At 39.9% G+C, this 16,411-nt stretch overlaps 1 protein-coding gene across 1 annotated transcript in view; it reads right to left on the minus strand.

Moving 5' to 3' along the window:
* The window catches only part of MCF2 (MCF.2 cell line derived transforming sequence), a 143,245-nt gene extending 127,098 nt beyond the window's left edge, over nucleotides 1-16,147 (minus strand). Inside the window, 4 exon segments of the mRNA XM_066357891.1 lie at nucleotides 1,829-1,897; nucleotides 14,144-14,197; nucleotides 15,314-15,865; nucleotides 15,955-16,147. Coding sequence (XP_066213988.1) covers nucleotides 1,829-1,897; nucleotides 14,144-14,197; nucleotides 15,314-15,865; nucleotides 15,955-16,147 — 868 coding nt within the window.
* Between the last annotated feature and the right edge of the window lie 264 nt (nucleotides 16,148-16,411).

The following is a 16,411-nucleotide window of genomic DNA, read 5'->3' on the forward strand; positions in this document are numbered from 1 at the left end:
TATTTATAGTTTAAATAACAAAAATGTATAACTGTAATATATAACTGTATTTAATAAAACAAAAACTAATTATTTAACTTACCTCCTTAGTGACTTCTTTATTCATCTGTCAGTCGGTTTCTTTTGTTGGTCTTGATATTATTTAACTTGTGTGGGGTGCCGTGAACTAAGATAAGTGAGGGGGAGGGGGAATTCTTTAACAAACCTGCCTGTTAGTGACTTTTTTGTTGCTGAATTTCATTGGCTAAATCTTCAAGTGAAGGTTGGTATTTTGTACACTTCAAGCCCAAGCAAGCGCTACTAACTTCATCTGTCAATCTGTTTCTTTTGTTGGTTTTGATATTATTTAACGCTGAGAATAAGGTCTCACAAAAGTATGTAGAGGGAAAAATTGTGAGTAAAACCATTGCTATATTTTTCAGGGTGCTAAAAGTGTCTGGTAATCGGTTCCAGGCACTCCAAATTTCCTGTTCGTAGTGGCACTCCTCTTGATTCTCCAAGCGGCACCTTTCCAGATTCTCAAGCTTTGACCTCAAGTTGACAAACACCTGAGTCCAGATGCTGTCTTGAAATTCTGCAGGTTGCATGTTATGTAAGTTAAGATGGCTGCCACTATTTCTAATGGCGGAAAATGGCACCCATAGCACAGGCTCTAGCCTCTCCCAGCCTCCCCGTCACTTATCTCAGTAATGATGGTCAATTAGAAATCCACGACACCCCAGAACAGTAGATTGGATGATGGTTGCTGTGGTTATGTGGTTACTGGTAATGGCGATCACAGGGCCCCCAGAGATGCATCCCCCGCAGAATTCCACTGCTCCCTGCTCCACCGGCCAAAAGTGAGGTAAAAAATCCCCTAACGGCCTAACCGGAAGTCCCAGAACTAGACACTCTGTGCCGAGTTTTGTTGTTTTGGCCTACAGACCTCCAGCACAGAGTGTCTATACTACAGCTAATGTTTTGTCCTTGGCTACTGCACCTGGCCTTGCAGGAGCCAGGGACAAAACATCTTTCTCGGCAACTGGCCCCATACTTCTCTGGTATGTGGCTGCATGCGGATGTTTGTCATCGAAAATGGCTACCCATGTCAGTGCTGACATGAGTGTCATAGGTTCACCATCATGGACCTAGGAGATGTATTCTACATTCATTTATGGTAGAATTCTAAAGACTTGTCTGAGGCCCTGGCCAGTTGGCTCAGTGTGTCTGAGTAGTGTGCAGATGTCCCAGGTTTGATTACTGGTCAGGGCACATATGAGAAGCAACCATCTGCTTCTCTTTCCTTCCCAACCCCACTTCTTCCTCTCTCTTTTCCTCTCACAGCCAGTGGCTTTATTGGTTCGAGCACCAGACTCAGGAACTGAGGATAGCTAGGTTGATTTGAGAATTGGCCCCAAAGGTGGTTGCTGGGTGGATCATGGTTGGAGCACATGAGGGAGTCTGTCTCACTATCTCCCCTCTTGTCACTTAAGAATAAATAAATAAATAAAAATAAAATAAAGACTTGTCTGAAAGTCAAATATACAAGGGTGGTAAGATTGGTTTTAATTCATATATTTAAACATTGAAAAATCTCCAATTAGTCTCTAAATGTCCATTTTTTAGCAACTGTGTGCACAATGTAAAATGTTTATTAAAAGTCTCTCTCTGTTTATATGTGTGTGATACGACCTCACGCCTGTTAGATTAGCTGTTACACACATACACATATATACACACATGCGCGCGTGCACACACACACACACACACTCACTAAAAAGGACCAAACTTACTTTGCTAATTCACTGCTAAATTTATCTCATCTAAATATCTGTAAAAGTCTGCTTACCAGACAAAAAGGCGATGTCTTCCATTAGGAAATGACTGATGTCATTCACAGGGAGGTGCAACTTGAAATCTATGACAAATAAGAAAGATAAATGATATACATGTTAAAGTACAACTAGAACTATATACATGAATGCACATTGTGCTAAAAAAAAATGTGGGGCTCCCACAGATCTGTGTCTACAAATACACTGCTGATCTTCCCTTCTTAACTCCTCAGCAATGTGGCAAGGAAATCTCACTAATGAAAACATCATTGGGAAAGTAGGACCAGTGCTCTAGTTCTCAGAATCTATGACCAGGATATACTATTCTCACTTGCCAGAAAGCCTGGGCCAAAGTCCAAACTCCAGTACATCTGGATATATATTCAAAGGGTAAATAGTCATGTACAGACATTACAGGCTGTCTTCTTCTTCTGATAATCCCTTTCATTCCACAAAGCTTTATTAGAGATTACAAAGAATTTCTCAAATCTCTTACTAAAGCCTTACAATAACTCTAAAGAAGGTATTATTTATTCCACCTTATAAGTTAGGAAATAAGTTGGAGAGTAAATACAGTGTGGTGGTTATGCATATGGATTTTGAGTCAGACAGACCTAAATCCAAACTCTAGTTTGTCACATATACTGGCTTTACAAACTAGTGCAAGTTACTTACCTTTTCTGAGCATCATTTTAAGGTGCTGTGCCAACTAAATGCAAAATACCTGGTTTAATAGCAGGTTTTTTATAAACAGTAGCATATTAACTCACCTTTGATCATTACAGGTGGAACAACATGCATGTACTCATTGTTCAATATGTTTTAGTTTTTCCTGATCTTAAGTGCTGATTTCTAATGTTCAATTCTAGTGAACACTACAGGGAAAAATATCGAAGTCCACAATATGCTTCTGGCCCATGAGCAAGGATAACTTTCTAAAAGAAAACTAGTCATTAAACTAGGCTATTTTGGATTGGTTATTTTAATGCCTCTAGTTCCACATTTCTTATGAATACCGTATTTTCCATGTGCTCTCTATACAAAAGGCTTTCAAAGGTTAAGCTGATGATGCATTACCCTTCTTAGTGCTCCTCAAATCACACCATATAGATGTGGTTTATCAGAGTCAACCCTGGTCAAAGGCAGGATGTGTTACAAAATGGCCCATCTCTCATCCTCCCTCATTTGAAAGATAAGTAAATTCACAAATTTCATTGACACAAGCCATTAAAAATCTGAAATTTGCCTGACCTCTGGTGGCGCAGTGGATAAAGCGTCGACCTGGGAACACTGAGGTTGCTGGTTCAAAACCCTGTACTTTTCTGGTCAAGGCATATATGGGAGTTGATGCTTTCTGCTCCTCCCCCTTTTCTCTCTCTCTCTCTCTCTCTCTCTCTCCCTCCCTCCCTCCCTCCCTCCTCTCTAAAATGAATAAATAAAAATAAAAAATAAATTAAAAGAAAAAAATCTGAAATTTGTCAGGACATAAAAATCAATTCCTAAAAGTCTCTTGTAATTTTTTTTTAATGAGGCTCCTGGTATGTGCCAGGGCACAGCATGTTGCTTTGCATCACTTTGAATATTTCTTGCCAATCCCTTCTGGCCTCAAGTGTTTCTGTTGAGAAGTCAAATGTCATCCTTATGGGGTCTACTCTGTAGGTAATTAACTGCTTTTCTCTTGCAGCATTTAGTATTTTTTCTTTGTCTCTTAACTTTGACACTTTAATTATAATGTGTCTTGTTGTAGTCCTCCTTGGGTTCCTCTTTAATGGGACTCTGCATTTCTTAAATTTGTGTGACTTTTTCTTTCATCAATTTAGGGAAGTTTTCAGTTATGTTTTTATCAAACAGGTTCTCTATCCCTTGTTCTTTCTCTTCTCCTTCAGGAACCCCTATGATGTGGATGTTGTTTCTCTTCATGTTGTCATAGAGCTCTTCTTCTTGAGTTTACTCAGACTTTTTGAGCTGCTTTTCTTTTTCCTGCTTTTATTCCTTGCTTTCATTTATCTTATCCTCTAAATTGCTGATGTGATCCTCTGCTTCATCCAGCCTGCTGTTAATTCCTTCTAGTGCAATCTTCATTTCTGATATTGTATTTGTCATTTCTGACTGGTTCTTTTTTATGATTTCAATGTCTTTTTGGATGTTTGCCATCTCTTTATTTAGGTGTGCGTTATGTCCATCCATTGTTGCTCTAAGATCCTTGAGCATCTTAAAAATCATTGATTTTTCTCTGCATCTGTTATTTTGGTTACTTCCATCTCATTCAGTTCTTTCTCTGAGGATTTCTCTTGTTGATTCATTTGAGTGACATTTCTCTGTCTGCCCATTTGTCTGTGTATTAGGTAGTGCTGTTTGACTTTGAAATATTTGTGTGGTCTTTATGAAGAAGATGGGCTTGGTGGTACTGACTTCCAGGTCACTTGTTTTCCTTGTTCAAGGAATGCTACTTGAGGGTACTATTTTCCCTCTTATTGTATGTATTAGATGCAGTTGGTCCTTTCTTGGATATGGTTATTCTTTCAGGCTGGCTGGCTCTAAGGGTAAACCTTGATTATGTGTATAACACACAGTGTGATATCAGTCCTGTTGGGCGTATTTATTCTCCACAGTGTCTGGTGCCTGCTAGACTTCACTTTTGGGTGTGCTGCTTGTGTAAGTATTTGAGTCTAGGGTTGGTGCTGTCTGCCACCAACTACCGTTAGTGTTGGCTCCAGTTCTTCTTGGGTTGGCTACCAGTCTGTAGCTACTGTACTTTTCACTGTTTTTGTGTCTGCATTTTCTGTGTCTGAGTACTGTGTGAAGGGCCAACCTTTGTATAAGAATCAGCTTCCTCCTGCTGAGAGATGACAACCACTCCATAAAAGCTCCAAGCTCTGTAAGATTTGTCTCCACTTTTCAGCTTCTCCTACTCCTCTTGCAGCTGCCTGGTCTTCCCACAGAGTCTTCTGTAGTAAGACTGTAGTGTGGGCTCAGATTGGCCTCACCTAACCAACTCCTCTACAAGTTGCATACCTGGTGGGTTAGGGCAGCTGATGTTGTGAATACAACATTTATGGAACCCTCTCCTTCAGGAGTCTTTTGGTCAGGAGCTCAGTACAGGAAACGTAGCCCCTTTTCCAGAGCTTGATGACTCAGCCACTGCTGGATACTCAAATTTGTTTAAGACTCTCAATAAAATGGGTATAGAAGGAAAATATCTCAACATGATAAAGGCCATATATGATAAACCATCAGATAACATCATATTAAATGGCACAAAACTGAAGGCTTTCTCCCTTAAATCAGGAAGAAGACAGGGTTGTCCACTCTCTCCACTCTTATTTAATGTAGTGCTAGAGGTTCTAGCCAGAGCAATCAGACAAGACAAAGAAATAAAAGGCATCCATATCCGAAAAGAAGAAGTAAAGATATCACTTTTTGCAGATGATATGATCCTATACATCAAAAACCCCAAAGAATCCACAAAAGACTACTAGAAACAATAAACCAATACAGAAAGGTTGCAGGATACAAAATTAACATACAAAAGTCCATAGCCTTTCTATATGCCAACAATGAAACATTTGAGAATGAATTCAAAAAAATAATCCCCTTCATGATTGCAAAAAAAAAAAATAAAATACCTAGGAATAAACATAACAAAGAATGTAAAGGACCTATATAATGAAAACTACAAAGCATTGTTAAGGGAAATCAAAAAAGATACAATGAGATGGAAGAATATTCCTTGTTCTTGGATAGGAAGAATAAACATATATTCAAGATGGCCATATTACCCAAAGCAATATACAAATTTAATGCAATTCCCATAAAAATTCCAATGACATTTTTTAAAGAAATGGAACAAAACATCATCAGATTTATATGGAATTATAAAAAAACCCGAATAGCCAAAACAATCCTAAAGAACAAGAATGAAGCTGGGGGCATTACAATACCTGACTTCAAACTATATTATAGAGCCATGACAATCAAAACAGCATGGTATTGGCAGAAAAATAGACACTCAGACCAATGGAACAGAATAGAAAGTTCAGAAATAAAACCACATATATATGGTCAAATAATTTTTGATAAAGGAGCCAACAACACACGATGGAGAAAAGAAAGCCTCTTCAACAAATGGTGCTGGGAAAACTGGAAAGCCACATGCAAAAGAATGAAACTTGACTACAGTTTGTCCCCTTGTACTAAAATTAATTCAAAATGTATCAAAGACCTAATATAAGACCTGAAACAATAAAGTGCATAGAAGAAGACATAGGTTCTAAACTCATGGACTTTGGTTTTAAAGAGCATTTTATAAATTTGACTCCAAAGGCAAGGGAAGTGAAGGCAAAAATAAATGAATGGGACTACATCAGACTAAGAAGTTTTTGCTCAGCAAGAGAAACTGATAACAAAATAAACAGACAGCCAACTAAATGGGAAATGATATTTTCAAACAACAGCTCAGATAAGGGCCTAATATCCAAAATATACAAAGAACTCATAAAACTCAACAACAAACAAACAAACAATCCAATAAAATAATGAAAAGAGGACATGATCAGACACTTCTCCCAGGAAGAAATACAAATGGCCAACAGATATATGAGAAGATGCTCATCTTCTTTAGTTATTAGAGAAATGCAAATCAAAACTGCAATGAGAAACCACCTCACACCTGTTAGATTAGCTATTATTAACAAGACAGGTAATAGCAAATGTTGGAGATGCTGTGGAGAAAAAGGAACCCTCATTCACTGTTGGTGGGAATGTAAAGTAGTACAACTATTATGGAAGAAAGTATGGTGGTTCCTCAAAAAACTGAAGATAGAACTACCTTATGACCCAGCAATCTCTCTACTGGGTATATACCCCCAAAACTCAGAAACATTGATATGTAAAGAAAGACACATGCAGCCCCCTGTTCATTGCAGCATTGTTCACAGTGGCCAAGACATGGAAACAACCAAAAAACCCTTCAATAGAAGACTGGATAAAGAAGATGTGGCACATACATACACTATGGAATACTACTCAGTCATAAGAAATGGTGATATCCAATCATTTATAACAAAATGGTGAGATTTTGATAACATTATATGGAGTGAAACAAGTAAATCAGAAAAAAACAAGAACTGCATTATTCCATATGTAGGTGGAACATAAAAACGAGACTAAGAGACATTGACAAGAATGTGGTGGTTACGGGGAGCAGGGAGGGAGAGTGGGAGGGGGTGGGACACAAAAAAACTAGATAGAAGGTGACAGAGGACAATCTGACTTTGGGGGATGGGTATGCAACATAATTGATCGACAAGATAACCTGGACATGTTTTCTTTCAACATATGTACCCTGATTTATTGATCTCACCCTAGTAAAATTAATAAAATAAAAAAATAAATAGTAAAATGCTTAAAAATAAAAATTAAAAAAAAGAAACAATAGTCTTTTCAAAAAATGATTGTGGGAATTCCTGGATAAATGCACATGCAAGAGAATGTAAGTTGGCCCTGGCCTGATGGCTCAGTTGGTTATAGCATCACCCTGAAGCACAGAGGTTGCCAGTTCAATCCCCGGTCAGGGCACATACAGGAACAGCTTGATGTTCCTGTCTCTCTCTTGCTCTCTCCTTCCTCTCTCTAAGAACCAATAAAATAAATATTTTTTTAAAAGAGAGAATGAAGTTGTACCCTATCTCACATCATATACAAAAAGCAACTGAAAATGGATCAAAAACCTAAATGTAGGAGCTAAAACAATAAAACTCAAATACATAGGTTTGACAACATAGATGGCGCTAGAGAATATTATACTAAGTGAAATAAATAAGTCAGACATAGACAAGTACCATATGAACTAAATTATATGTATAATCCAATACAAACAAAAAACATGATCATAGATAAAGAAAACAGATTATTGGTGGAAGAGAATGTTGGGCAAAGGAAATCAAAAGGTACAAACTCTCAGTTATAAAATAAGTCATGGGGATGTATGTACAGCATGGTTACTATAGTTAGCAATACCATATTGCATATTTGAAAGTTGCTAAGACACTAAATTAAATCTTAAATGTTCTCATCACAAGAAAAAAAATATCCCTGGTGAACATTTTGCAATATATAAAAACACCAAATCATTATGGTATACACCTGAAACTAATGTTATATGTCAATTAGACCTCAGTTTAAAAATAATTGAAAACAAAGACTCAAAACAAAAGAAATTGTTTTAAAAAAATCCCACAAGATGGGAGAAGATATTTGCACATCAAACAAACACCTAATAAGGATCTTAAATCCTGACTATGTAAAAACACAATTAAACAGCAAAAAGAATAATAATTATTCTTTAAAATGAATGTGGAATGTGCATAGACAACAACGTTAAAGAAAAAGATATAAATAGACAATAAGCACATGAAAAGATGCTAGACATCAGTAGTAGTCATTCTGTAAATGCAAACAAAAACCACAATGATAATTCACTTCACACCCACTAGGAAGGCTAGAATCAAAAGAAAAAATGTAACAAATCCTGAGAAAGACATGGAAAAATTGGAACCCTCATAAAATGATGGTGGAAATATAGAACAATACAGCTGTTTTGGAACATAGTCTGGGATTTCCACTAAAGATTAAATATACAATTTCTCTATAACCTAACAAGTCCAGTCATTCACATTCATACACACACACTAGAGAAAGAGAGAGATGAAAACATATATCCTCACAAAAACCTGTATAAGAATATTCATTGCAACATTACTCATAATAGCAACTCAAATGTCTATCAAGTGAAGAATGGATAATTAAGATGTGCCATATATTTATACAACAGTAATTATTATACAACAGTAATATTCAGCCATATAAAAGAATGAAATAATAACAAGTGCCACAACATAGATAAAACTTGAAAATGTTGTGCTAAGTGAAAGAAGCCAGTCACAAGTGATCACATATTATTTTATTTATCTGAATATCCAGAATAGGCACATCTATAAAGATAGAAGTATATTTCTGGCTCCCAGGGGCTGGTAAGAAGGACTACTGGGAGGAAAGTGGAATTGACATCTAATGGATAAGGTTAATGGCTACAGGGGTTTCTTTTGGGAGTGATGGAAATGTTCTAAGCTTGAGATATTAATTGCATAACTCTGTGATTACACTACAAACCACTGAAATGTATACTTTAAATGAGTTAATTATATGGTATGTGAATGATATATCAATAAAGTTGTTTAAAAAACTAGAATGCAATCCTGTTTCTCACATTTGCCCTCTGTTAACAAAACTCTTTTCTGCTCCTCGTTGCTAGAAGTGGCTCTCCTTCCCTTTTCAGATTAATGCAAAAAATTATCTGAAAGCAGAGAAGACATAATCTCTATAAAATTGCTGGCTCATAATTTTCCAGAGAGAACACACACATGTAAATTATAATTGCTGCTAAAAAGTCTGTTTTCCTAGTATCTGCAGAATTAACAGCTAACTTAATTTCTTCATGTCAGATGTGACAATATCATTAATAAATATTTGAAAGTCAGACAGAAGATAATCTACTTTAAGACTAAGTTTCCATAGCCATGACTGGTTAGCTCAGTTGGTTGGAATGGCGTCCCAAAACGACAGGGTTGAGGGTTCAATCCCCAGTCAGGGCACATACAGGAAGTGAAATTGACCAATGAGAGCACAACTAAGGGGCAGATCAAGTGAATGCTTTCCTTTCTCTCTCCTTCCTTGTCTCTCTAAAATCAATAAATAATAAAAATTTTTAAAGAGTAAATTTCAATATATTAAAATATTACTATATTTGTTAATTCAACTATTCTGTAAGCCCAAACGTTACTGTGGGTGTAAAATGTTCCTACTTTCCAATCTGCAATCGAGCTTTGGCTTTCCATTAAAATATATCTTTTAAGAAAACTACGCCACACACTGAAAATGATAGAAGGTAGCTGAGAAAAGGTCTTCTCAATTCGAAAGCAATAGTGGCTGCTTATATTTCTACTAAAGAAAGAATAAGATGAGAAGAGCTTCATCGGCAGCATAAATTTAAGCCATAAATGACTAATCTACAGATTTCTTCTACCCATAAAGAAGGATCATTTAACAGTGAAGTTGTAATTTTTCCCTCTTTCAAGAGCTTAAACACAGACCTCTTCTTTACTCCCAGGCAAAGATTATATTGGTTCCAGACTGTGCTCAAAGGAACATGAGTCAAAGTCACCTGTGAGCATATCTGACAGCGTGAACAACAAATCAGATATATGATTTGTCTTTTTGGAGCACTGCTTTCCTTCCTTCCCAAATAAATTTTACTTTGGGGAAGAGTCACAGATCATCTATGAGTCTTCATTGGTGAGATACAAATCGCTGTCTTTTGTGACTTATCTCTGTATATATTTCCTCATCCAGGCTTTAAATACCTCCTATAAGGTGGAGGACTCCAAAATTTATATCCCTAGCCCTGATCTCTTCCTTGAATGCTAGATTCCTATATCCAATTGCTTACTCAATATCTCCACGTGGGTAGGTAATAGATACCTGAAAGCTAATAGGTTCCATACCAAACTTCTGAAACTCTGATTTCCCCCCAAAACCTACAACTCCTGCTGGCATCTCCCTCTTCATTAAGTACAATTCCTGCCATCCACCTGCTCAAGCTGAAACTCTTAAGAGTCATCCATGACTCTTCTCTTTCACATAATATGGACAAACCATTAGCAAATCCTTCGGTCACTACGTTTAAAATATATCCAGAATCTGACTACTTCTCAACACCTCACCTCCATTATTACCTTAGATTCAGACCACCATCATTGATCCTAACAACCTCTTAATTGGCCTCACCTGCTTCCACCTTGGTCTCACTTTTAGCCTATTCTCCACAAAGCATGCAGAAAGATGTAAATCATTGTTCTCAAAATCCTTGTATAGCTAGCTCCTCCTGTAATTCAGGGTCAAAATCAAACTCCTTCCCAAGCCCTATATGCTCCAGACTCCTTACTTCTCTGGATTTATCACAGGCTCACTGGAACACAAGCACACATGCACTCATGCTGACACACACCTGAAGGCACCCACTGCTTCAGCCACACTGATCCCTTTCCTGTTCCTCGAACTTGTCAGTACTCTGTCATCTCAGGGTCTTTAAACAAATGCTCCCTCTAGCTAGAACTCTCCCACCCTCAGACACCCCTGTTGACTTCCTCACCCCCTTTAGGTCTTTGTTCAATGTCATCTTCCCAGCACTGAAAGTAAGCAAAAGTCAGGCAGATACTACATCTGTTATATAAAATGGGGGAGGGGGGAGTTGGGTGAAAAATAAATGGGAGGAAGTTCTGTGAGCGACACTGGTGTCTTCTCAGGAGCTAACTGCCTCTTGGCAATAATAGAAAGGGACACTCACCTTGGCAACAGTCTCATAAGAGGCACTTCCCCTTCTGGGCTGACCTCTGCTTCTGCCCTGGGACAGATGAGGTGCAGGTTTTTTATGGTGCCTTTGGAGGGCGCTTACTGTAGAAGATGCTGTGCAAAGATATTAGCTTTCAATCTTTGAGGGCAACTTCTAAGATTCAATTGCTTCCTAGTGACAAACACTTACAGGCATGGTCAAGACATGCAATGAATAAAATGCATCTTAATTTTCTAATAAATTTTGAAGACACCTGTTTGTTTTACAAGAAAGTAAAATATTACAATTTCACATATAGTAATACCTTAATTTACAACAGAACACAGTTTTTACTGATAACTTATTAAACAGCATCAACACTCCAGAACACAACTAAAAACTAGAAAAAAAAATTTTTTTAATGAAATCAGAATGGATATCACAGTAGTCCATATACTAAAGTTGATACATATGAGTAGTAGACTATAACAATCCTACTCATTGTCTATCTTGCAGACAATTTCTAACAAGTTTGGTCATCTCATTTTCTAACATATGACACATCAGAAGGATTAATGAAGGAGGGAGCATAGAGGATTAGGTGATAATTCCTAGTTGATAGAACCATTAAAATAACAATAGCAAGAAATGACAGTTTACAGAGGAGGAATAGATGGAAAGATTAGAAAAACAAGCATTACAAACTGAAAGGCAGAACAATCTGTGTCCAATATAATGTAGAAACAAACAGCACTCCACAACTTAGGAGCCCTTGAGGCAACATTATATACAGCACACTAAAATTATTAATGCTATTAAAAGATAACCTTGATGGGTATGCAACATAATTAAATGTCAAAATAACCTGGAAAAAAAGGACAAAAATATAAAAATAAATAAAAGTGACAAAGAAACTGAACTTGTTTCTACTGGATAAGAGAACTAAGTGCCATGTAAGAAATAGTACCCGGTAGATTTAATTCCATGGACAGAGTGATTGCCATTCCAAGCAATGAGACAATAAAAGAAAATACTAGGGGAAAAAAATAGAACCTTGAGTCATTAAGAAAGGATGCAATTATTTCCAGGTTCAGGAGCCAGGAAGGCAAATAATATTTTTGAAAACTTTTGTCCCAAAATCAAGCACTAAAAATGTTGAACCTCAGTTACCCATAAAATTAGTTACATGGAGCCCTGACATGAAGCTCAGTCGGTTAGAACATCATCCTGATACGCTGGTTCAATCCCCAGTGAGGGCACACACAGAAACAGACCATGTTTTCTCTCTCTCAAATCAATCAGGAATTAAAAAAACAAAACTCAGAATATAGTGTTGAGGGTAAATGACCCATCATCACTGGAATATATTTTATACTGTATTTCAATGTATATAAATAATTAACTTTTGCTGTGATTTACACATATTTAGCTAAACTCTGACACCATAAAATCTGCAATGAACAGGTTTCCACAACTACTTATCTGAAGTTACCTTAGATGAGTATAGTTTGCATTCTTTTGTCCTGCAAAGAAGGCAAAACATTTTGTTCTTTTTTTTTTTTTCCTTATCATCAGGTGAAGAGAGAGTGGGGGGTGCATTATTTAAGGACAAGTTCAAAAAGTAATATTATAGGAAATGTGGGCTATTTTTATGTTAGACTTTCTGAGTTACCAAGATAACTCATATGAGTAGATTTAAAGAAAGAATTTCACTTTGGTGCCAGGTGTTATTAAATGGATGCCACAGATGAGAGTAAGAAATGAGATTCACCTCTTTCCAGCTCCAGATCTATCGGTCATCTCTCTCCCTGAATGTTATACAGAAACCATATACCCAAAATTGAACCCAGAATTTGTTCTTCCTCTTCTATGTCCTCCTTCAATATCTCTCCTCACCCAGTCACCCTAATCGGAAACCTGTAATTAACCTAGTCACCTTCCCTGTTCCTTAAACCTTACATTTAGTCATCAAGTCAAATCAATTTTACCCTCTCAATTACTCAAGCTTCTTCCCTTTACCCCATTCCCAGAACTGACTTAATCCATGCCCCTATCCACTCTTGCCCTGCTTTCTACAACTGATTTCTAACTGGTTGCTCTAAGTTGGGTCCTCTTCCTCTCTGCTGCATACTTCACACAACTACCAGAGTGTTATTTGTAAAAACACAAAGCCCCACCATGCATTACCATCATTGACCACTGTGCACATTGTGCATTCTGAAAACACTAGAAAGGGCGAGTCTGTGTGAATGGAGCCCCTAAGGGTTTGTCAGTGCACAACCTCTACAACTATATGCATCAGCATTGCTCTATTCCCCCACATACAACATTCAAATGACTCACCTACAAATAACGCAGAGCACTTTAGTATGCTTTACAAAGGTCTGCCTGATCCAGCCTCTGCCTACCTCTTCAAATTTATCTCCCTTTTGTACTTTCCACAAATTACACTCTACTCATTAAAAAATAAATAAATCCCAGACCTACTATGATGTGGCCTTTCTGCTTATGTTTACACATTTTATTTCCTTTTCCTAGAACACCTCTCTCCCTACCTATCCCCACCATATACATCCATCCCCAGTACACCAGAAAATGTGTATACATCCTTGAAGGTTCAATTCATGCATCACTTTTTCCCCTGAGGTCTTCCCTTAACTCCCTAAGTGGAGTCGATCTTTCCCTCTTCTGGCTGCCCCACAGCAGATTATGCTCAAACAAGTGTAATTAGTTTATCACACTGTAGCCTGTTTCTGGCAGTCTATAAATGGTCATTACTGAAATAATCTTTCAGAAAGTTCTGTAGTACAAAAAAACTATGTAAATATATTTTAAAGATATGAATATTTTAAAAATACATGAAATCCTTTTCACATATAAGAGTTTCATGTTCTAACAGAATAGGTACAAACCCCTTCCAGGGTATTCTGTTAGTCCATACCGAGATAGTTGGGACTACTAAAAACGCTGAAAGGCAAAAAGTAGTAGTCCAAGCCTGTTATAATAAACAGCATAGCAACTGGTGTCATTTAGGTTTTGTGAAGCGTCATAATGCCCAGCAAAAGGGGGCCTGCCAGCCCCGAATACGGAGGGATATTTGGAACATGTGTGGTGGCTACCTCCAAGTCTATTTTTTGGATGCCAAAACTCCCACTGCAAGACTCAGCGCCTGCTAAACCAAATGACGATGGAAGCAGAGGAAGACATGTTCATCAACTGCTGTACCTCGCAGACCGGTCTGAAAAGCCCTGGCCTGAAAAGTCCCGAGTTGCATCCTGTTCTTAGGTTGCTTCCGCGCGACAGCCAGCAGGATCCCAAAAGAATTGAGATCCTCTGAGCCACAAAACCTGCAGCACCAACCTCAAAGTTTGGCACTTTCGGCTGGCTAAACGTAAGTACATCAAGGATGGCAAGTGACCAAGCTCACGTTCCACCTCTCACAATTCTGACGCTCTGACGCAAAGCGTGACCGCGGCAGAAAAAGTTTTTTGTCTGTTTGTCCCTCACACAAACAAAAACGTCTGCCTTTGTAGCAAGGACCTCACGAGGCAGGAAACTTAGGGAACAAACGAGAAAGATGTGCTAGCCGGGTGAAAGCCAGAGTCGGCGGCAGCACTGCTTGCTTCTCTCCAATTCCTCCTCCCACCGCGGTGCCTCCCAGCTCGGAATCCCAGAGTGTTTTGGGGTCTTGGTTCCCCCGCATACGTAATTTAAACTCGCTCCTCCTTTTTTTTTTTTTTTTTTTTTTAACCCTTGGAAGTCTGGCTTCTAGTGTTCGGGAGGCGCAGTTGTAAGATACCTTCTATCTCCACCTGTGGAGCCGGAGAGACGCGGGAGAGGGGTAGAGAGGGGACCTAAACCGGCCACAGTAGACACTTCCTCACCCCGCTGAGCACACTTTTTCACGGTTCGCCAGCGGGCCCAAGCGGGAAAAGAAGTGCACCCTGCGGGGCGGTAGCGGTCGGAGGAACAAGGGGAGCTGGGAGCTCTGCCGCAGTGGGGTCGGGTGTAGGTGCTCGGTGGTAGGGGGAAGACCAAGTATGTGCTCCGGGCGACCAGGAGTGCTGGGAAGGAAGCGGGAGAGGAGAGGAACGTGCAGGAGGGGACATACCTGCGACGAAGACCGTTTGCAGGAGGCCGAGGTGGCTGTTGCCATACCTCTCCGCAAGCTTCACGCGCTGCAGGGCCAGGGCCACGTCCACCTGCAGAGGGATCGTCCGGGCAGTAGGAACGGACGCGCAGCCATCCTCGTCCAGGGACAGGCCGGGGGTCCTGCCGCCCAGCACAGGCGTCTGTGCCGCTGAGGCCTCGGGCACGTGCCGCACCGCCAGAGTGCGCGAGCCTAGGTCCAACTGGGAGCCGTCCGCAGCCATCCGCAAGCGGGAGTCCGAGCTGGGACCGCCGCACACCGGCGGAGGGGTTCTGCCTCCGGGCTCTCTCGGCTCCGCGGTAGCCAGCCCGTCTGTGCTACCCCGTCCCGAGCCCGCTAGTGGGGTCAGGGGCGCTGAAGAACTCAGAGTACGGCTCGCCTGCAGCGCGGGAACTTGTTCAGAGTTCGGGGCCCGGGGAAAGTGGTTCCGGCTGCTGCTACCGCTAAGGAAACTCCTCCAGGGCGCCCACACACACCCCCGCTTAGCTTCGGAAAGATGGGAGGAGGAGGGGGCTGTGGAGGAGGAGCTCAAGTAGCCAAAAGGGAAACCCCTGCGCGATCGCTCATTGTCAGGGAGGGAAGGCCGGGCTAGGAGAGCACACGTGGTGGGAGGAGCCGGCCTAGCCTGTCCCCGCACTCCCCTGGCAACTCTTGCAAATCTTCTCGGATCCAAAGCATCCCCCGCTCACACTGGCCAAAGCAAAGATTAGTCGCGCGGGGGAGTTGCTCAGGACCAGCACAGGCAGGTGGCCCTGCCACTGGACTGCCATCACTTACTGATTTGAAAATCTTCATATCTCTCTCAGCACAAGAAAACAGGAAGGCAAGGGAAGGCAACTCCTTAAAGAAGCCAAGTGGGAAAGAAAAGGAGCTAGAGCTCTTTCCTTTGCCCCAAACCCCCAAGGATGGAGCAGAGTAAAGATGGGGCTCTGCAGTCCTGGAAGTAAAGAAGTGAGCAGGGCCATCAGGAATCCTGTCTAGGAAGCTGCAGCCCCCTGAGAAGAGGCCAGGGGATGTCAGTACAAAAACATTGCAACTCTGAAATCGAGTCACTGCTGC

Source organism: Saccopteryx leptura, chromosome X, assembly GCF_036850995.1.
Source record: "Saccopteryx leptura isolate mSacLep1 chromosome X, mSacLep1_pri_phased_curated, whole genome shotgun sequence".
Taxonomy (NCBI): domain Eukaryota; kingdom Metazoa; phylum Chordata; class Mammalia; order Chiroptera; family Emballonuridae; genus Saccopteryx; species Saccopteryx leptura.